The following is a 23,300-nucleotide window of genomic DNA, read 5'->3' on the forward strand; positions in this document are numbered from 1 at the left end:
CAGGAGGACTACAAGTTCAAAGCCAGCCTCAGCAATTCAATGAGGCCCTAAGTAACTTCAGGAAACCCTGTCTCTAAATAAAAATACAAAAAAGGGCACCCTAGGTTCAATCCCAGGTACCAAAAGAAAAAAAAAAATAAATAACTGGCAAAGCTTTCTGTTTTCTGATTAAGTCTGAAAACGTAATGTCATGGACTATAATGTGGAGCAATTTATGTTTACTACATAATGTTTTACTTTGAATATAACTTTTAAACTATTTTCAAGCTAAAACTGGCAACAAGTTATATGAATTTGATAAAGAAAGAATTATAAATTGATGCATAGAAGTGTTGGAAAAGGACTATAATGAAATAGAGTACAAATGCACTTAAACCCATAAAGCTATGAATGAATACCAGCTAAACAATATAAACTCCTAAAAACACATTTCTGGCCCTTGTATTGAAATGAGTGTTTAGACTTCCATTTACAACAGTCTCTCCTAAATCACCTGAAGTTCTTTTTAAAAAGCAAATTTTAATTCTCTATGTCTTGGGTGGGCTCTGATTTCTGCCTTTCTAACAAGCTTGCAGGTACTGGTGATGCTATTGATTTGCAGACCATAATTTGAATAGTAGTGATTTAGAGCTGAATGCTTAAGTGAGTGAAAACAGTTCATTCCTGCAACCAGATTATTCTTCAAAACATTAGGCATCTGAAACTTACTTATTAAGATCAACTTCTGTGAGTCTTCTATGAAAATCTGAAGCAGCCTCTGAGAAGTTTTTTACAGCAGAAAACAAGGAGTCTTTTTTTTTAAGTAGAAAAAAGAAATTACAGGCATTAGTGAGTCATATTTTAATTTCATTTTTCTGTCCTCTCCACACTAATGTGACGGAATAGATGCTGAAACTATTTTGTTACTGAACCTTCTTGTAGATTCATGAAAAGTATTAGAATATATCACCAAAAATATTGTATGAAATTTTTTAAATGGCTAAAATTATTCTTAAGGAAATTACCACTCAAAAATTTAGAATATAGATAATTCTTTGACCTATAATTTACCCAAAGCCAATATTCATTCCTTTATATATTCATTTAATACATTTTTTTAAAGAGAGAGAGAGATAATTTTTTAATATTTATTCTTTTTTTAGTTTTCGGCGTACACAACATCTTTGTTTGTATGTGGTGCTGAGGATAGAACCCAGGCCGCACGCATGCCAGGCGAGCGCGCTACCACTTGAGCCACATCCCCAGCCCCATTTAATACATTTTTATTAGGACAATTACTCCACATAAAACACTGAATATATAGCTATAAATAAATGATAATCCCTGTAATTGTTACTGGATTAAAACAATAACAATTTTTTTTTTCTGGCACCAGGGATGGAACTCAGGGGTACTTGGCCACTGAGCCACATCCCCAGCCCTATTTTGTATTTCATTTAGAGACAGGGTCTCACTGAGTTGCTTAGCACCTTGTTTTTGCTGAAGTTAGCTTTGAACTCTTGATCCTCCTGCCTCAGCCTCCTGAGCCACTGGGATTATAGGTGTGTAACACTGAGCCCCACTCAATTTTAATTTCCAAGCAGTGCATTTAAGATCTTACTCAAAAGACAACCTGTGACAAACTGATATATCCAGACTCAATGATCAGGTTTGATGGGTTAAACTTTTCTTTAGTTTACAAATTAGGTTCTCAGGACTTTTTTAATGCTACAGTTTATTGTTTTTCATGTTTTCTAAGCAGGAGTTGATTGATGGATACTGGGAATTGAACCCAGTGGTTGCTTTGCCACTGAGCTACATCCTCAGCCCTTTTTATTTTTAATTTTGAGACAGGGTCTTGCTGAGTTACTGAGGCTAGCCCCAAATGTGTGATCTTCCTCTCTCAGCTTCCCAAGTGTCTGGGATTACAGGCATACACCAACCACTGCACCCAGCTTCTAAGCAATACATTATTGTTTTACTATTTGCATCATTCTGTTATGCAGACAAAGTATAACATAAAGTATTCATTTTATAGATACAGCATGTACAGCTCAGACAACAGGATTTCTATTAGGTCACTCTGATAATTGGTACCTTCAATTAAACACATTTAGAATGAAAAACAGGGTCTTTTCATCCTAGATTTTCTTAAATATTACTTGTTTTTTAAATCTTGCTTAAATAATAACAGATGTGATGGAAACCGAGGGAAGAGAGTATTGAAGTTTTTAATTTTAACTGTAATAACAGAAGTTACAAGGCACAGTGGCACATGCCTGTAATCCCAGTGACTGAGAAGCCTGAGGCAGTAAGTAGGATCTCAAGTTCAAGGCCAGTCTCAGCAACTTAGACCCTAACTCAAAATAAAACATAAAAAGGACTGGGGATGTAGTTCAGTGGTAAAGCTACCTGGGCACAATCCCCAGTATTGCAAAAAAGAAAAAGAAAAATGTACTGAAGTCAAGATAAGAATGGAAATATTTTCCTAGAATTTAGTGACTCAGGTCAATAACAATTTTGGCAAAAGCCACTTTCAGTAGATAAGATAGCAGGATGAATTAATTTGTGTGGCATGGAGAACTGGAGACAGGGAATGCCAATTTTGTATTCATTCATTTGGTAATTCATCAGACCTTTCTTCTTCATTGAAAACATTTTCCAAGATAATGTTTTTGACTGACACTAAATGAAGACTTTCAATAGTGAAAGAAGTAGTACACATCAAAAAAAGAAATACTGTTGAAAGATAGGAAAATATTTCATCTGAAGGATAGTCACCAATGAAGAAATTACTAAAATAGAGCAGAGCAAGGCATTAACAGAACAGACCAGGTCCCAAACACGGTAAGCTGGTAGAAGAATGAATACCATTTAAAGGGAGCCCTTCTGTTGAGCTTGTGTAGTTTATGCCTCTTGATTGGACCCTGACTTATACAAATGGATAAGACATAATTCCACCAAAAGGAAATCTGGGTACTTATAAAGGCAACTGTATGCTAAATAGCCAAAGAAATATCAAGGACTGTCTTCCTGTTAACTCTGCTTATTTCTCTAATTTAATCTCTTCATTTCCTTCACCATGCAGAGATACACCAATCATTGATATAACCACAATTCTCTGTATTTTCTTTGCTTTATTTTATTTCTATATCAAAATACCTCTGTTCTTTGTAACTTCATAAAGATTACTAACACTTACGTAATAATACTTAAAATAACATATGACCACTCCATAACACTTTTCTGTGCTATAGTACTCTGTGTACCCTCTAATTTCCTATGCATTTTGTCTTTTCCTTGCCCACATACGATTTTAATCTTTGAGTATTTGACTAAGTCTTATAATACAATCTCTCAGAAATAACAGCACTTTCGACAGAGTAAACAGTACATATTTTACAATTTTGTTATATAAGAATAAGTCCCCCTGAATAATAAAAGAAAATGATAATAAAATAGTAATAATAGGCAACATTTATTAAGCACAGTGCTAACCACCACTGCTTTTATATTACTTAACGATCTCCACAATAATCATTGACATATTATAGTCTTTCATTTTATTGTTTCACTTCTTAAAAAAAAAAAAAAAACTGGGACATAGAGAAGTTAAGTAACTTTCCAAAGAACACACAGACTAAATGGTAGAGCTGGGATCTAATTTAGGCAATCTTCCAGACCCAATACTCTATGCTACTATTCTACATTATATTTTAATCCCTACTTTATAGTAGATGTATGAAGTAGAACCAAAACTGAGTGACCAGTTATAAAAAGAAAGATATTTACATAGTTATAACATATTTACATAGCTTATAACTATATAAATAATTTTCATTTATACAAACACTAATGGAAATATTCAATGATGAGAATGTTTAATACATATATGTAGTAGAACTGGTGGCCTTCTCTACTTTTCAATATTTTTACAATTTCTTCACTTTGCTTTTGTAAAAGTGAAAAATGTTCTTAAAGGCAGTATAGTATAAGGAATATTTACCAATCCACTGCTTGTAGCACTAACTCAGCCATAATGGATTCATTCTAGACACATCAGATTAAATCAGATTCCGAATTTGGTAGATGTTTATTTTTGTGTAAAAGAATTAGTTAGGAAAAATAAGTAATTATGACTAATTCTAGAATGAAACAGTATCTATTGATCATAAAAGATAATATCATCAAGCACTACCTTAAAGATTATAAAATGTCTTACCGAATGATACCCCCTCGTCTTTCAATTTCTGGTCATATTTCTTGGATAAGTGGAAGATACTTGCTGCATAGTTTTCCAAAGCTGTTCCATAGTCTTGAATATTGAAAGGAATGATTATAGATTCTGCAAGCTCATATACCAGTGCTCCTCGTAATTGAGCCACAGAGAGCTGTTTCTTAAATGTGGGGTCATAAAAATTCTCTACTAATTCAAATGTTTCATAAATTGTGTGATATACAGGGTAGCTGCTGTATTTATCTGTTTTCTAAAAAAGAGAAGATTCAAGTATAAAATAAAATTGGATATGTATTCAAATTAAAATATTTTATGTAATCAAGAGAAGTGACTGAAGAATTAATATGTATCCTGAGTTTTGACACAATAAAGCAAAAATATTGAAATTTAATTAACTAAAATATTGTAACCCAAAATTCACTGATTTAAAATTTTACCTCTATTCATTTTATATTCATGCAGATTTTATTCAAAATGCCGCTGCTTGAAGTTTTTCTTTATTGTATTTCTAATAACTAAAATTAAGGAATATATATGCGATCTGCACATTAGCAGTTTGAAATTATCCATCACTTGGGAATTAAAGGTGTTTGGCAGTTAAGTATTTATTCAACTGAACAATGGTGTATTTAATGTCTTCCCTCCCCAAGAAGTGTATAACCAAATCATTTAACCTTTATTATATAATTAAGAGCTACTATAATGAACATTAATTATGGTATAGTAGGATCGTATAAGAATATATATATATATATATATTTAATTTTAGTTCTTAAGTCTACCTATCCTAAGTTTAGTTTAGCACCTGCTACCTTGTTATAGGGTTATCATTCACATTATCATTCTTATTTAGTATCACTAGAAAAAATTTTGTCTTGGTCACTCTCCTTCTAATTGTCTGTTTCTAATCTGTAGTGGTCTTAGAAACTACATAACTGCTCAAATTGATGACAGGGTACAGAAGTGAAAAGGCCTTGAAAATGAATTAAAAGCTCACCTTTTATGTACAGTTGACCACTAAACAACATTGGTGTTAGAGATGCTGATTTGTCCCCACACATATATTTCAAAATTCAAGGATAACTTTTGACTCTCCAAAAACTGAACTACTAATCTCCTGTTATTGACAGGAAGCCTTACTGAAAACAACAACAATTATCATATATTTTGTGTGTTATATGTATTCTATATAGTGAAAATATGTGAGAATCAGAAAATATTACTTTTTATTATGCTATGCAACTTACTGGAGAGACAACTGATAATGCAGGGATGATTAGTGTCATATGGCATTTGAAACAGATACTCGCAACACTTAAGCTCACCACAATACAACAGAACACAGCTATGAAATTATTATAGTAGTATAGTGTAGACTATAATTAATTTTAATACTTCTTTACATGTTTATATTTCTTTCTCCTGTAAATGATACCAGGTCTCCTTAAGCATTTGTGTGTGTTGGTTTTGATAAATTCTAAATAGTTATAATAAACTTTCCTGGTAGTAAATAATAACACAGACTATTATTTAAATACATTTAATGTATTCATGACATACCTAATCTTTTATGTGTATTTTTTGACAGGGAGGCTACATTATTCATCTGTACATTTTTCAAATTGTAGTGAATCTCCAAAAAAATCTACATATAAATGAACCCATGCAGTTCAAACCCATGTTGTTCAAGGGTCAACTGTATTAAGTATAAGGCATATTAGTATACAGAATTTATACTTCTATTTTGTAATATTCTGGAACTGTTCTAGCTTAATTCTTTGTTCTTAATTATATTTTGGACTGTCAATTTTATAATGGATACATATTATCAACATACAAGATGTTGGTGTGTTGCACTTTTGATTTGAAAATTGATTAAAAGCTGTGAAAATCTGTGTTTACTAATGTAATCTTCAGTGTAATTTATGGTTTAATTTATAATATAGACAAGTCAATATGGTATGTTGACTATATCCAAGTTAACTATATCATCCAGGTGCTTAGGTGACAAGGATGCAAAATAGACACTGCAGAAGAGAAGAATAATATCAAGTTAATAATTAAGAGAAACTTGCTGTTCTTTACGCAGAAGTCCTGGACTCATGATAGGCAGGATTTGGAATATGAAGAGGGGCTACTGACAATAGATAATACTAGTGTACCCCTCAAACAAAATACATCCTCCGACTGCATTTTCCTCAGGAAAAGGACATCAGAGCCTACAAGATGAGGCTAGGAAAAAATAAATAAAACTAGGCTAGAAGATGAGATTTTTCCAACTTACCCTGAATCAAGAAAAGTATATGAATTACCTACTACTGATAACCATGTGGCATTACTCTGTGAACTGCCATTTCAGTGAATAAACCTAGTAGTGAAATACTCACAAAATAATCCAAATTACTTCCTGGTTTATCTAAAAGAGCAGGCAGTCTGTCTGCATCCCTGGAGTTCTTCCCAGGCCACATGTCTATCAGAACAACTCAGAAAACAGTTCCTCACGAATGGAAGGTGGATTCATTACATTGTTGCTATCGTTTAGAACTGAAATGTCCCCCAAAGTCCCATGAGTTAAAGGGTTGGTCCTCAGGTTGCACTACTATAAGGAAGCAGAACTTTTAAGAAGTAGGCCTTGTGAGAGGTCTTAGGTCTTTGGGGCATGATAGCCTGGAAGGATAGTGACAATACTTCTTATTCTTATTTCCCTCTTGGCTTCCCAGCTGTAATTAGGTCAGCAGCTTTCCTGCACCATGTGTTCCCCACAAGATGTGCTTCCTCAACCAGGCCCAAAACCAATGATGCCACTGACCATGGACACAATTCTCCCAAATGCTGAGTCCAAATAACCTCTCTCTATCAGTTGTTCACCTCAGGTATTTGTTACAGTAATGGAAAGCTGACTAACACAAATGCTATATATTGAAAATAATAAAGTGGCTTACCCTGTTCTTGGTGTAACGAACTCTGCCTGAAGCAATTCCAAGTCTCTGAAAATAAGCTTCAAAATCACTTCCAGATCCCAGCTTGTTGATTCTAGATGTAAAATATGGAAAAATAAATAAAAATACATGCATACATGAATATATAATTAGATAACACAAAGTTAAGCAGATGATTAATGAATCTTACCCCAAGAGTAGTAAGAAATTACGTAGTATATGTACTACAAGGATTAGTACAAGCTAATAGCCTTCAAGGTAATTTTTTCCTAGCATACATTGGAAAATTACTGTAATAAATTTATAAATCTGCATTGAAGACAACCAGAGATTGGCAGTGTCATCAAAACTTGTAGCCTAGTGATGAAGCTATCTTCCAAATTTTCAGCATCTAAGAAAAGTGCAAAGCAACGTAGCTATGGTGCCTATATCGGAGAACTACAGTCCAATATGAAATTTGCCACAAGGAAATCTATATTTAAGATCATGAAGAATCTATGTGTACCTCATTTCATTCCAAAAACAAATCTATTTATAATATATTTATTTCCATATAATTAAAATCACTGTACATATGCACATGCATATACATACATGATCTAATGATGTGAAAATTTTTTTGTGAACTAACGGTGAGTCAATAAAGCAGAATGTAATATTATATTTGCATTAAGAACTGTGCCTAATAGAAGAAAAAGCAGGCCCAAATCTTCACCATGTTGCCTTAGGAGATGACTTCCTTAACAAGACTCCTAAAGCACAAAAATAAATAAATAAATAAATAAATGGGATGGATTCAAACTAAAAAGCTTTTTCTCAGCAAAGGAAACAATCAATAACATGAAGAGAGAGCCTAAAGAATGAGAGAAAATCTTTACCACATGCACTTCAGATAGAGTACTAATCTATAGGATATATAAAGAACTCAAAAACCTTAACAAAAAACAAAACAAAACAAAACAAAACAAATAACCCAGTCAATAAATGGGTTAAGGAACTGAACAGACACTTTACAAAAGAAAAAATACAACTGATCAACAAATATATGAAAGAATGTTCAACATCTCTAGCAATTAGAGAAATGCAAATTAAAACTATTCCAAGATTTCATCTCACTCCAGTCAGAATGGCAATTATCAAGAATACAAGCAACAATAAGTGTTGGTGAGGATGTGGGGAAGAAGGTACACTCACATATGCTGGTAGGACTACAAATTGTGCAAGCCTTAGGAAAGCAGTATGAAGATTCCTTAGAAAACATGGAATGGAACACCATTTGACTCAGCTATCCCACTCCTCTGTTTATACCCAAAGGACTTAAAATCAGCATAATACAGTGACATAACCACATCAATGTTTATAACAGCTTAACTCACAATTGCCAAATTATGGAACCAACCTAGATGCCTTTCAACAGATGAATGGATAAAGAAAATGTGGTGTGTATACACACACACACACACACACACACACACACAATGAAATATTACTCAGTCTTAAAGAATGAAATGATCGAATTTGCTGGTAAATGGATGGAGCTGAAGAGTATCATGCTAAGTGAAGTAAGCCAATCCCCCAAACCAAAGGCAAAATGTTTTCTCTGATATGCAGCTGCTAATTCAGAATAAGGCAAGCAGGCAGCAACTAGGGAAGAGTAGAGTTACTTTGGATTAGGCAGAGGGGAGTGAAGGGAGGGGAGAGGATACAGGGGTAGGAAGGATAGGAGAATGAATCAGACATTATTACCCTGTATGCATAATTGACTACACAACCGGTAGTGTGATTCTATATTGTGTACAATCAAAAGAATGAGAAGTTATATTGAATTTATGTATGATATGTTAAAGTGCATTCTACTGTCACATATAACCAATTAGAACACATTTTAAAAATGCCAAAAGAAAAAGAAAGTATATTTCCAAACTACTAGATTATTAGATGTGTTTTAAAATTGAGGCCTTGGATGCTCTTAAAATATCTTTTGTATTCTACTCTTTGTTGAACAAGGATATGAAACTTTTATGAAAGAAATACATTTAAGCTTTCAAAAGACTGATTTGGGATATGAAATGAGGCTATTAACTTCCACCTTCATTTACGAGTATTAGAAATAGCACTGTAGTAGAAAATGAATATACAATAAATTCAAGGAAGCTGCTGTTGCATGAATGAAAAGAGGAAATAATTAACATATTATATATTATACAAAATCTTTATATATAATCTGTGTATATGTTCTATATATAAAATCTGTATATATTATATATAATAATATTACATAGATATTATATATATATATATATATATATAAAATCTAAAAAAATTACAGGTCAATACAATTTGGTGGTTGCTAACAATGCCTCTTAGTAAATTTACAAGCAAATAGTCCATTATTTGTTTTTCTTCCCTTCATCAATATCATGGGAAGTTATATTTTTATTAGTATATCTACTACATATTGGAATAAAATTTTATATAAGAATACCAAATAGTGACTAATAATATAGCAAAAACATTTTGATTAAAAATTTGCAAAATTACATCCATCTGTGCTCTATTATAGGTTTAAAAATATAACCTATAATAGAGATTATAGCTCTATGGCTGTGCTGAATGATTAGCAGAACAAAACCTGGGAGAAAAAAGCTTTTATCAACTTCACTCCATGGCACCAAAATAGACCTGTCACCAATGGTACATAATAGAGAACACAGAGTCTAACCCACAAAATTTCAGTTATCTTATATTAGACAAAGGTGCCAAAAACATACATTGGATAAAAGATAGCCTCTTCAACAAATGGTGCTGGAAAACTGAAAATCCACATGTAACACAATAAAATTAAACCTCTATCTTTCACCATGCACAAAACTCAACTCAAAGTGGATCAAGGACCTAGGAATTAAACCAGAGACCTTGCACCTAATGAAAAAAAAAAGTAGACTCAAATCTCCATCATGTCCATTTAGGCCCCAACTTTTTTTTTTTTTTTACTAGTTGCTCAAAACATTACAATGATATTGACATATCATATATCATACATTTGATTCAAATGGGGTATTAATTCTTACTTTTCCCATGTGTACAAATTGCAGGATCACATTGGTTATACAGCCACATTTATACATACTGCCATAATAGTGTCTGTTGTATTCTGCTGCCCTTCCTATCCCCCCTCTCCCCTCCCCTCCTTTCACCTTTCTCTACCCCATCTACTGTTACACATTTCTCTCTTTTTTTCCCTTCTCCCTCACATCATCTTATATGTAATTTTGTATAACAATGAGGGTCTCCTTCCATCTTCCGTGCAATTCCCCTTCTCTCTCCCATTCCCTCCCACCTCTCGTCCCTGTTTAATGGTAATCTTCTTCTCATGCTCTTCCTCCCTGCTCTGTTTTGAGTCACCTCCTTTATATCAAAGAAGACATTCGGCATTTGTTTTTTTAGGGATTGGCTAACTTCACTTAGCATAATCTGTTCTAATGCCATCCATTTCCCTGCAAATGCCATGATTTTGTTATTTTTTAATGCTGAGTAATATTCCATTGTGTATAAATGCCACATTTTTTTTATCCATTCATCTATTGAAGGGCATCTAGGTTGGTTCCACAGTCTAGCTATTGTGAACTGTGCTGCTATGAACATTGATGTAGCTGTATCCCTGTAGTATGCTCTTTTTAGGTCTTTTGGAATAGTCTGAGAAGGGGAATAGCTGGGTCAAATGGTGGTTCCATTCGCAGCTTTCCAAGGTATCTCCATACTGCTTTCCAAATTGGCCGCACAAATTTTCAGTCCCACCAGCAATGTACAAGTGTACCCTTTTCCCCACATCCTTGCCAGCACTTGTTGTTGTTTGACTTCATAGTAGCTGCTATTCTTACTGGAGTGAGATGGTATCTTAGAGTGGTTTTAATTTGCATTTCTCTGATTGCTAGAGATGGTGAGCATTTTTTCGTGTATTTGTTGATTGATTGTATATCCTTCTCTGAGAAGTGCCCAACTTTCTTAATAAAATTCCTGTAGCGCAAAATTAAAACCAAGAAAAAATTAATGGGATTGATTCAAACTCAAAAGCTTCTTCTCAGCAAAAGAAACAATCAGTGAGATGAATACAGAGCCTACAGAATGGGAGAAAATCTTTCCCACAAGCACATCAGAGCACTAATCTCTAGGACATATAAATTCTTTCCCACAAGCACATCAGAGCACTAATCTCTAGGATATATAAAGCACTAAAAAACCTTAACACCAAAATAACAAATAACCCAATCAATAAATGGGCCAAGGAACAGAAGAGACACTTCTCAGAAAAGGATATACAATCAATCCACAAACTTATGAAAAAAATGTTCAACATCTCTAGCAATTAAAGAAATGCAAATCAAAACTGCTCCAAGATTTTGTCTCACTCCATTCAGAATGGATCTATTAAGAATATAATCAACAATAAGTGTTGGCGAGGATGTGGGGGAAAAGGTACACTCATACATTGCTGGTGGGACTGCAAATTAGTGCAGCTGATATAGAAAGCAGAATAGAGAATCCTTGGAAAACTGGGAATGGAACCACAACTTGACCCATCTATCCCACTCCTAGGTCTATACCTAAAGGACTTAAAAACAGCATACTACAGGGACACAGCAACATTAATGTTTATAGCACCATAATTCACAATAGCTAAATTGTGGAACCAACTTGGATACCTTTCAGTAGATGAATGGATTGGGAAATTTTGGTATATATACAAAATGGAACATGACTCAGCAATAAAAGAGAATAAAATCATGGCATTTGCAGGTAAATGAAGTTGGAGAATATAATACTAAGTGAAGCAAGCCAACACCAAAAAACCAAAAGCTGAATGTTTTCTTTGATATGATGATACTAATGAATAATGGCAATTGGGGGAAGGAGCATGGAAGGAATGGAGGAACTTTAGATAGGGCAAAGGGAAGGGAGGGGAAAGGAGGGGGCAATGGGGTAGCAATGATGTGGAATGAGTTAGACATCATTACCCTAAGTACATGTATAAGACAAGAATGGTGTGAAAATATTCTGTGTACAATCAGTGTCTTGAAAAGTGTGCTTTAAATGTATAATATGAAATGAATTGCATTCTGCCATCATGTATAACAAATCAGAATAAATAATATATATATATATATATATATATATATATATATATATATATACATACATTAAAAAATTCACTCCAATTATTGATGATACATGTGAGGATTACATGTTTGGGGAAGTGTGGGGCAGAGGGGAATTTATGGAAGAAAAGCTGAATGTAAGTGATTTACCTAGGAAAACCTTTATTTTCAGGTGAAGGGTCTTTTTCCAACCAGCTTTCATAAAGTGATTTACTCTCAAAACCATCATCTGGGCTAGACATCTAGAAAGATAATCAAATACTGGTGATTAAGAACAGAAACAACTAAATTTATTCCATTATAAAACTATATATTTGCTGGGCATGGTGGCACAAGCCCGTATTCCCAATGGCTTGGGAGTCTGAGGCAGGAGGATCGCAAGTTCAAAGCCATCCTCAGCAACTTAATAAGGCCCTATGCAACTCACGAAGACCTTGTCTCCAAATAAAATAACAAAATGGGGCTGGGGATGTGACTCAGTGGTTGAGTGCCCCTGGGTTCAATCCTCAGTACCAAGTCCTCAGGTTAGAAACAATCTGGGTTCCAGGCACAATGGTATTCCTACAGTTCTAGCTTCTGGGGAGGCTGAGACTGGTGGACTGCCCAAGCCTGGGAGTTCAAGACCAGCCAGGGCAAAATGGTGAGTCTGTGTCCTCTCTAGCTTTCAAAGTTTTTAGTTTTGATGGTCTTCTACTTTTATCATTGTTGCTGCCAAACTTCATCTTATGAGACCTGACAAAGTAACCACCCAATTTATATTTGTTGTATGAAAGGAGTTGCTGGGAAACACAATTTTTTGAACTCTGAGATTTTTCTGTAGCAGTTCAATGTTCTTTTCAGTGTAACAAAATGCTCTGTCAGATTAATATTGAGCCTATTATACATTATAAGTTAGGATACAATTAATAAGCACTATTATTAGAAAGAACAGACTGGAAATACTATCTTCACATTTATGTCACATAGTAAATTTCATATTAAAAGTTTTGTTTTTATTTGTCCTTTATATGAGTCAACCATGTTCTGTCACCAACTTAAAATTAAGTGCCACTAGCTTAAGGGAAAAAAGTGTTATTCATGTATCCATTCATCAGAAAACATAGTAAGACAGATCTTATATACCTCTTTTGTCAGTTTATACATCAACTGGTAAAGAAGGGGTGTACAGTCAACTCTGAGAGTATAATTGCCTGAAAAATAAATGAAACTACTATTTCATACTTCCAATGAAACTTGAATTGTGCTTAATTCTAACATTATTCTAAAATTTTAAATAAGATATAACAGTCTTTATATCAAATGCATCATTCCCATGGAATAAAAGAGGGTAGAATTTTCTCTCCAGGAATAGGAGAATCTGCCATACATATTTTGGGCTGAAAAAGGAGTAAATGGCCTTTGGTGTCTGAGGCAAGAGCTCCCACACAATTCAGACCTCATCCTTATGGCAGTATCTCTCTTAGGCAAAAGCAGGATACGGCTACAGAATTCCCTCTGTATTCACTCATTCATTTCAATATTACATATTAAGATATTAGAGTATGTATGTATGCTCTGACATTCATCTAGAAAAATTAAAATTCAACAAAAGACTAGGGACATACATATGTCAAATTCAAAAGGAAATAGTTTGTGCATATTCCAATAAATACAGGAAATATTCCTGTCTTTTTATACTTTTTAAGAAACTGTTTTAAAATAGGAAATATATCTGTATAAAATATTTCTGTATGAAATATTCCGTAGAATATTTTTACCAAAATTTATTTAATCTATCCATAGCAAAAATGTGGTTAATACTAGAGTTTAAGTAGTAGACCAAGATAGACAAATAAATATGGTAAATATAACAAAGAAACTAAGAGCAATAGGTTAGTTATGATTCCCAATAATTGATATGAATCATTATTTTCTCCATGGTAAAATAGAAAATTAAGTTATTACTGAGAAGTCTCATAGCAACAGAATATCTGAAATAGATAATAAGTTGGAATTTATAGACTTAAAGGACACATAATGCATAATAACCATAAAGGAAAATTACTCTAAGTAAAATTTACTTTCTAAACATCTTACTTAAAAATGAAATAAAATTTACCTTCTATAGATGAATCTGAATTGATATAAGCAACACTTCTCTCCTGGAGTATTTTTACATTCTCCTATAGTTGAAGCAAAGTTGTTAATTCACAGTATTTACTATCATAAAAATATAAACAAAATAAGCACAATAGTTTTGTGGAAGAGTGATCTGCAAATATCTTTATAACAAAATACTTACACCTGCCTGTGACCATAGCTTCTGAGAAAATGTTGATAATTGGTTGTTTGAAAACATTATGCAATTAAAACAAGAAAGAAGATTACTATGAATCAGTATCTAATATATATACTAATAGCAGAGAGCCCCAAAGGAAAAGAAACATTTTCAATATGTGGTTCTTTGATTCCCTGAATCAACAGATGCAGGGATGAGGTTCCCAGATTCTGGGGACACAGCCCCTATATACTAAATCAGAACTGCTCAATGTGAGGCCTGGAAATCTGTATCAACAGGTATCCCTGAGAATTAATCTTCACTCCTGTTGAGATTCACTAAGAGTGAATACCCATGTAAAGTTACCATTTTAAAAGCAAAAATAGAAAATTTTCATACTATGTTAATAAAAATATAAAGAAGTGAAAAATAAAAAAGAACAGAGGAAAAAAATGGTGGAAAGAAGGAGTGACAGGTTTGAACAAAAGTAATTCTGCCATATACACACACATACACAGAAGGGAACATGTTGAGAGAGCCCTTTACCTCTCTTTCAAGCTTTCTTCCTCATGAGAATAAGTTATAGTAAAAACATTTAAGGCGGTATGGCTAGGCCCAAATAACTGTCACCTCTTTGCTCTTGCCTACAAAGGCAAGATGATAGCTGCCTTTTCATTACATAGAAATGTACTCAGAGCTTCCACTATAACAGGTTTATAATGGAAATAAAGAAGATTTCTCATGTGTATTTATAAGTGTTAAGTATGCTGTTGAATATGATAAAGAGTCTGGTAATAAACTAGAACAAGTATTATTTCTTAATCGCTATTTATATAAGTTAATGCAAAACATATTAATCACTTTCTGTTGTAAATTTCTTTACTCTGAGCTTCTGAAATTAAAGAAACAGACATGTGTATTTATATATATATGTATCATAAGAAATTACATATTCCTAAAAATAAATTATCTTAATTAATATTTGATTCATCTAAAGTAATGTTCTTCCAACATGCCTTCAGAATATTAATGTAAAAATTAAAATCTACAACATGCATATGATCAACAAAGCATAAGTGATATCAGATAAGTATCTATGTGCATGATTGTATTCTCATGATTACTTGATTTGTATTATTTTTATAAATTTAAAACAATGCAGGAGGTAATGAGTCAAGAGGGAGGCATTTTTTTAAACTAAACACAATGCAAAACACATATGAATGCTTCATAAGAACTCTACACAATCTGGACTGACAAAAGTTAAATACAGGGTAGAAAGATAGCAAGTACTTTCACAGTGCACCTAAATTTATAAAAATGTATGAGCTCACCTCAAACACAGAAGAACTTAGAGATTACTCAATAGGGAGGCATAGGAAAGAAACAAAAGAAAGGAGCATATGACACTTAGAGAATTCAGAGCCAGTTATGAATGAAAATCAATCATCTCTCAAGGAAAAATGAACCTGTGAAACTACACAGTAAATTGATTTACTAAAGTAATCCAAGTTACAAAGTTATCATTTTATATATATCCTTTTACAACATATATATCTTTAGCAAATGGTATATATGTTATAAAAGGCAAAATGTAACTATGGTTGCTATTTTATGTGGAATTTGTAAATGTGAAATAATTATCAGAATATAATCATCTTAATTAAATAAACTTTCCCAGAAGACCTCCAAGGAAACTTTAAAAATTTGAAAATTAGTTTCAATTTACATGTAAAAAATGCTTCCTAATGTAGAAGTTACTGATTTTATTTTCACAAAACAAATGTAAATAGATTTGAGTAGATTTGTTTGTTGACTAAGAGGCTATTCTGTTTTGCCAAACTAATAAGAAAGTAAAAACAAATTCTATTTCTTAAATTCTCTCCAATCACTCTCCAAATTAAAACCATATAAAGTAATGGAGTCTAGCTGTGCTCATCCTGAGATATATATTTGTTCTTTGTTGATCAAAACAATAACAAGAACCTTGGCCATCTTATTTACCTCAGCCCATTCTGTAGAACCCAGCAGTCCAAATTCTTCTGCATCCCAACTGGCAAAAATGATAGTTCTCCTAGGTCTCCAGCCTGTAATCATTGTTAAAATACAGAGTTAGGTACACCTGCCTAGGAATAAAGGAAATATAAGGAAGTCACATTCTCTTATCACTTACCTCTTCTTATCAATTTTCCAAAACTCTGAGCAATTTCTTGCAAAACGGCTGTCCCAGTAGTTGGGTCAATACCTCCAAACACCCAAGAGTCACGGTGCCCTCCCAGAATAACATACCTGTCTGGAAAACAAAAACTTTGAATACATTATAAATATCTGTAATGTATGTCTTTAAATTAAACTTCCTCCTGCTTGAGTTTCTCCCACAAAAAATAATCAGCAAAAAGTAAAACCTTTAGAGTTGTACAATTTTCCCCAAATTTAGTAGTTGCAAATAAGTCAGAAAAATATCAATTGATGACTGAAATTTATATTTTCTTACACTTAATCTTTGTAAAAACTGCTAAAAGAATTTGATTACTCACCAGGTTCTACAGATCCTCTAATAGTTCCAATTACATTGTAAATCCTTGTAATTTTATTGGTGTTATGAACTTGCATTCTAATTTTCCTAGAATTTTAAAAGGAATGAATTACTTCAAATATGGTATTATATTTACAGTTTTACAGTTTTCTTCCAACATTTTTTTTTAGTTGTCAATGAACCTTTATTTTACTTAGATATGTGTGGTGCTGAGAATTGAACCCCGTGCTTCACCCATGCTAGGCAAGTGCTCTACTACTGAGCTACAATCCCATCCCTTCTTCCAACATTTTATTATGAAAAATCACAAAACTACAGAAAATTATACAAGAATAAAAATATGTATATCAATCACCTAAATTCAACAATCTTTAATATTGAATGCTCTGTAAGGGAGTTGCTTTGTAAGGAAGTTGCAGACATTGTGACAATTTACACCTAAGTATTTAAGCATGCAATTTGAAGTCAGTATTTCAAAACTACCTAATATTTATATTCTTCCTTCTCAGAGCTGTTTTATGGATACTTATTTACAATTCTAAGTAGTCTATTAAATATCTTTGGCATTTATTCAAAAAATTTTAAATACATTTTACTTTAAGTATTAAAACATTAATGAAGACATCCTATTATTAATTAATAAACAGAAGGAACATAAGCCTATTATTTGAACATTTACCTTTATAATCTATGATGGTGGTCCCATAAGATCATAATACACCTGAAAAATCCTTATTGTCTAGTAACATTATAGTTGCTTTAATGTCATAGCCTAACATAGTAGTCATACATTTGTGGAGATGCTGCTGTCCACTAACCTATTGCACTGCCAGCCATATAAAAGTGTAGCATGTGCAATTATGCATAGTACATAATATTATTTTTATCATTTCTTGATAATGTATACCTTCTATTTATTAAAAGTAAGTTGGTTATAAAACACTATTCCATGTTACACTGGCAGAAGCCTCATTAATCTCGTGTTTAATGCAAATCAGCTAGGTTTGTCTAAGTACATTCTCTAATGTTCAAGCAACAATGAAATTGCTAATATGCATTTTTCAGAACATATTCTCATATTGAGTGATGCATGATTGTATTAATTATATTAATTCCTACTGTTCAATAACTTTCTTCAAGACTATGAAAGTAATCCCTAGGTACACAGTTAAAGAACTGCCTGAGTGCTGCCTGTGAGAACCATGATAAATTCTGTTAAATGACAACTTGAGAAGCTCCTGCTAAAATGCACATTACATAATAAAAAATTTTCGGAATCTCATTGTTGATTCTGATTTTAAATAGTCATTCATGAATATAAACTAACCAAATTAGAAAAAAAGCAAAAGTACAATCAAGCTCTGCCAGATAGGGAAAAAAAAAAGTTTCATGAATCCAGAATGACATGAGAAAATGTTGAGCCATTTATTCACAAGAGAACATAATAAGCCTTTATTTATTTTGGGGATGGAGGCACCAGTTGGTTTCAATTTGTGATTATTTTTAAATGGAAGAACAATGAAGCTGTTAAAACCTGTATATTGTTAAGTGCAGATTCTGTCTCCCACCAAATTACAGTGTGTTTCAGAATACACAATTAATCCACATGCAGCATTCAACTAAAAGTACCATGGAGAGAAAACTATTCAATGGTTTTTACATTTTAAGGCATTAAGTAAATTATTTTTGCTACTGAGAGATAAAAATTCATAACACAGCTGGGGTGCAGCTCAATGGTACAGCATTGCTTAGTATGAGCAAGTTCCTGGGTTCAATAACCAGCATCAAAAATGATAATGAGGATGATGATTATGATAATATATAAATACAGAAATATTGTTTAGCATGTTTCTAAAAATATAATCCTAAAATATATGACTAGTAAGAAGCTAAAATTTATTGATATTATGTCATTAAATTAAGAAAATTAAGAGTTAATGTAACAAATGAGAACTGAAGAAAAATGTTAGTCCAAACATGAAAACAAACATAGAGCATCTGCTCAGACTCTCAAAGAATCTCATCTAAGTCTTTAATCTTTATATCTTTTTTATTTTTAGTATTTTTGACCTCGAGAGTTATTCAAATGAATATCTGTGAGCCAGGCGTGGTGGCACACCCTTGTAATCCCACCAGCCTTAGCAACTATTGAGGCCCTAAGCAACTGAGCAAGCCTAAGTCTCAAAATAAAAACTTAAAAGGGCTCAGGATGTAGCTGGGTTCAATTCCCAGTACAAAAAAAAAAAAAAATCTGCATGTTTATCCTATCATCACTGCAAACTCAATGCATCCCAAACAAACTGATCTCTGGGATGTAGGCTCCATAGGATAGGGCTGTTTGCCTCCTCTGTTCACTTCTGAACCCCAAGATCCCAGAATGGCACCTGGAGTTTAGTAAATGTTCAATAATATTTGTGAAATGAATGAATATACTCCTGTAAGGGAAAATTGGGAAAGATGCTATATCTCTCGTAATGAATTCCTCTCATTTATTATCTTCAACTAGACTATTTTACAACTCTGTACCACAAATAATTCATGTCCAATGAATTGGTATCTAGTGAAGTTTCATCTGAATCCTCCCTTATTATGAAATATGCCAGCTTTCCTACTGTTAAGTATATTAATTACTCTTGATTAAATTTGACATTCCTGATGAACTGATATATTTTGGTATTATCTGTAAATTCTTCTTTGAACCCATTCTTTCTTTTGGAAGGGTACCAGGAATTGAACTCAGGGACACTTAACCACTGAGCCACATCCCTACTATTCATTGTATTTTATTTAGAGACAGGGTCTCACTGAGTTACTTAAGGTCCCACTAAGTTGTAGAGGCTAGCTTTGAACTAAAAATCCTCCTGCCTCAGTCTCCAGAACCTCTGGAATCAGAGGTGTACACTGCCATGTCCACGTGAACCCATTCTTTTTTAAATTAATTCCAGTACTGGGGACTGAACCTGTGGCCTTGGGCATGCTAGGCAAGTTCTCTACCACTGAATTATCTACTTGGCCTTTTGAACCATTTTTAACATAATTCTGGATTTTTTTATTAACTAAAGTTAAATGAAATCTGTAATACATGTTCATTTACATTCATCTAATAATCAGTTTTTAAATTATCCTTCATTATTTTAGAGGTCCCTTTGAAACAAACGGTAGATTCATCTTGAAGAACAGATGTAGTCAGTTGAAACTCATTCTTCATATTTTCTGTGGCTCTCCCAACTTTGCTGACATGCCATATGTCTAGTTTTACTTTTTTCCTTACTGGTTTTGTGTTTCGTTTATGTTTCCTCTTTGCTTAGATCAGAATAAGCTATTATTCACTGGTAGCAGCAATGATTAGAAATCTCACTTTATGTCTTATCATTTGGTTATCTAAGTGAATCAATGAATTCTGAAGATGTCTGTGGTAGGAGAGATAGGAAAGAATCTAGTTTTAGGAATTTTTAACATTGTTCATTGTGCATTGTAATCTCAAATCCATCAAAAATTTTGTATCCACAGTGGAGAACAGTGTATTTGATATCTAGACCTGGGATTTCTTATGTTTTTGAGTTTACTCTTGAACTATGACTGAAATTATAGAACTGAACTTATGTTTTGTGTCTGTATACTCTGGTTTGTAAATCAGATAGATTTTTACTTTTTGTTATATTATGTGTTTTTTTCCCTTCAGAAGACATAAATAAACTAAATAGTCTCTTAAATTAAAGGAACTCTATAGTGATTGATTATAGAGATTAATAAACACAGAAACTGAATGCTTCTGAAGTTCCTATCAAGGAAGGAAGTTGAATTTAACCTAGTACTTTAACCTTTCTGAAATAAAAAGAATTTCAAAAACTAAAAAACATTCTATCACACTGGGCATGGTGGTGCACTCCTATAATCCCAGTGACTCTGGAGGCTGACACAGGAGGACTGGGAATTCAAAGCCAGCCTCAGCTACTTAGCAAGGCCCTAAGCAACTTAGTGAGGCCCTGTCTCAAAAATTAAAAAATAAAAAGAGTTTAGGATGAGACTTGGTGGGGTGGTTAAGTGCCCCTGGGTAGAATCCCTGGTACCAAACCAAACCAAACCAAACAAAAAACAAAAACAAAACAAAAAAAGCAAGCTATGGCATTTATGATTTATCAGTGACATTTCCCTCTCCTGCAACATTTTAAGTGAATCAAACTTCTTAGTTCTAATCATGCAGGGCCATTCCACAAACTCTCTCCAAGTTCACACGGTAGCTAGCATTTCCTGCCTGCCTTGAGCCATTTGGAAATTTTTATTCTTTCTGTAGATCTAACTTAACACATACATTCCACAACACTCCTCCTCTAGAATGATGCTTTCATGTGTTCAAAACAATGAGTCTATTGAGCTTTATAGTAGCTACATGATCTATTCATTTAAACTCACTTAATACACAGTAAATAACCAATAATTGTTGGCTCCTTTCTCTGTTCTCCAATATTCCCTCCCTTAACATAACCTAATGTTTCACATACATATATAACATTCTGAAAGTTATTGGAAAAAAAAAATTTAAACTTTAGGTGAAAGGAAAGTTTAAAAATTATTACTTGAAATGTTAAGTCTATAATTCAAATACAATAATTGATGAAATTCTGAAACTAATGCTGAAATATTACTATAAAAATTCATTGATTCATGGTGCTAGGGATGTGGCTCAGTCATAGAGTGCTTGCCTTGCATGTGTGAATCCCTTGGTTCAATCCCCAGCTCGCCGGGGGCGGGGGGAAGGAATTCAATGGTTCATTCTGTAAGTTCTTCTTAAGTGATATAAAATGATAAATTTTTCACTAGTGACAATAAGAAAAAGATATAAGCAAAATATGCCTGGTGGAACAGTTATCTTCACATTTCCATTGAAATATAAAACTTTTCCAAGTTATTAAAGTAATATAAAATTACCTGAAAGACTCATTCCCTGTAAAGCCAGGTCCTACATTGTAACTCACATTAAGAGCTCCCTTCCAGTTCTTATCTGGTGGAGTAGTTCCTCCCAAGTAGCTGTCAAGAGAGAATGAGATGACAGAAAAAGGCTGAGTATCACCATTTCCATGAAAAAAAAAATCAAGAAGTTCATGCTGAGGTAATATTTCACTCTACAACTAAGAATTATTTATTGACCAACTTGTCCAAACCCCTTTTATTCTATATTCTGAGGAGCTTTTATTCTAATGAGAGAGCCATAACTGGAGCAAATAAGTAAAATATATAATATTTTGGTGCTAAGAGCTGAGGAGGAAAAACATATAATAGTGAAGGCAGATGGGAAGCAAAAGTCTCCTCACCCTTGATCTTACTTCTGTGGGGAAACAGTGAGTATAAGATATCCAACATTAGGAAATTCATAACTGGGTTAGGAAGAAATGAATTTTAAAGAAGCTGTCAACTATGTAGTGTGTACCCATAAAGAAATCATGAAGTTGTTCTGGCAGAAACATTTAAACAATGGGTTGGGAGATACGTAAAGAAACTTCAGTTACAGAATACAGTATGAGCAAACATTAATTGGTGTTTACTATATTCTAGACACTATGCTAACTAGTATAAATTAATGACAACCCCATCAGGGAGAAAATTTACTGTCCTTGTTTTATAAATAAGCAAACTGAATCAGAGAAGAATCAATTGGTCCAAGATCATACATCTAGTAAGTGGTAAGCATGATCGTATTTCTAAACTACAGGTTGGGTATAAATAAGTATTTATTGAATATCTAAGTAAATTCAAATACCTGAAAACAAATCTCAAACCAGTATCCATTTTTATCTTTAAACATAACTTTGCATTTGAGAATTTCATTTAGAGCAACCAGAGCAATGTTTAATTATTTCCTAGTCACTAAACTGACTGCTCCTGTTATGGAAGAGAAGTGTGTTCCATCATTCCTACTTCAGGAATTATTTTGATACAAGACTTTACTTTTAACACAATTGGGTTTTATTGGTTTTAGATGAGAAAATGACAAAATGTCTTCCTCTCATATCCAACTAAAAAAACTATATACCGTAGTAATATTTCTGCATCATTATGTCCAATAGGATGTACAGGTATTTTCGGGATTCCAACTCCTTCTTCAATATTTAGTCTGAAAGTATAATCTGCAAAATCAAGTACATAAATGAAAACAATTGAAGAATCTGAGCAAAAACTATGTAGGAAATATTTGTAT

At 33.1% G+C, this 23,300-nt stretch overlaps 1 protein-coding gene across 8 annotated transcripts in view; it reads right to left on the reverse strand.

Annotated features, from left to right (window-relative positions):
* The window catches only part of Naalad2 (N-acetylated alpha-linked acidic dipeptidase 2), a 43,953-nt gene that overhangs the window by 3,869 nt on the left and 16,784 nt on the right, over window positions 1-23,300 (reverse strand). For 5 of the 8 annotated variants that reach the window (XR_007344617.1, XM_015489996.2, XM_015489997.2 and 2 more), the window contains 11 exons: window positions 23,136-23,229; window positions 22,034-22,132; window positions 17,106-17,191; window positions 16,742-16,861; window positions 16,573-16,655; window positions 14,410-14,473; window positions 13,434-13,501; window positions 12,462-12,553; window positions 7,159-7,249; window positions 4,202-4,466; window positions 709-790 (listed from right to left, as the gene is read on the reverse strand). Coding sequence is in view for 5 of the 8 variants with exons in the window: in XM_015489996.2 (XP_015345482.1) it covers window positions 709-790; window positions 4,202-4,466; window positions 7,159-7,249; window positions 12,462-12,553; window positions 13,434-13,501; window positions 14,410-14,473; window positions 16,573-16,655; window positions 16,742-16,861; window positions 17,106-17,191; window positions 22,034-22,132; window positions 23,136-23,229 (1,144 nt within the window). In the remaining 3 variants the exon portion in view is untranslated. The remainder of the gene's footprint in view (window positions 1-708; window positions 791-4,201; window positions 4,467-7,158; window positions 7,250-12,461; window positions 12,554-13,433; window positions 13,502-14,409; window positions 14,474-16,572; window positions 16,656-16,741; window positions 16,862-17,105; window positions 17,192-22,033; window positions 22,133-23,135; window positions 23,230-23,300) is intronic. The other 3 variants (XR_007344618.1, XR_007344619.1, XM_048796018.1) reach the window with 2 other exon arrangements.

Source organism: Marmota marmota, unplaced genomic scaffold, assembly GCF_001458135.2.
Source record: "Marmota marmota marmota unplaced genomic scaffold, marMar, whole genome shotgun sequence".
In the NCBI taxonomy this organism is placed as follows: domain Eukaryota; kingdom Metazoa; phylum Chordata; class Mammalia; order Rodentia; family Sciuridae; genus Marmota; species Marmota marmota.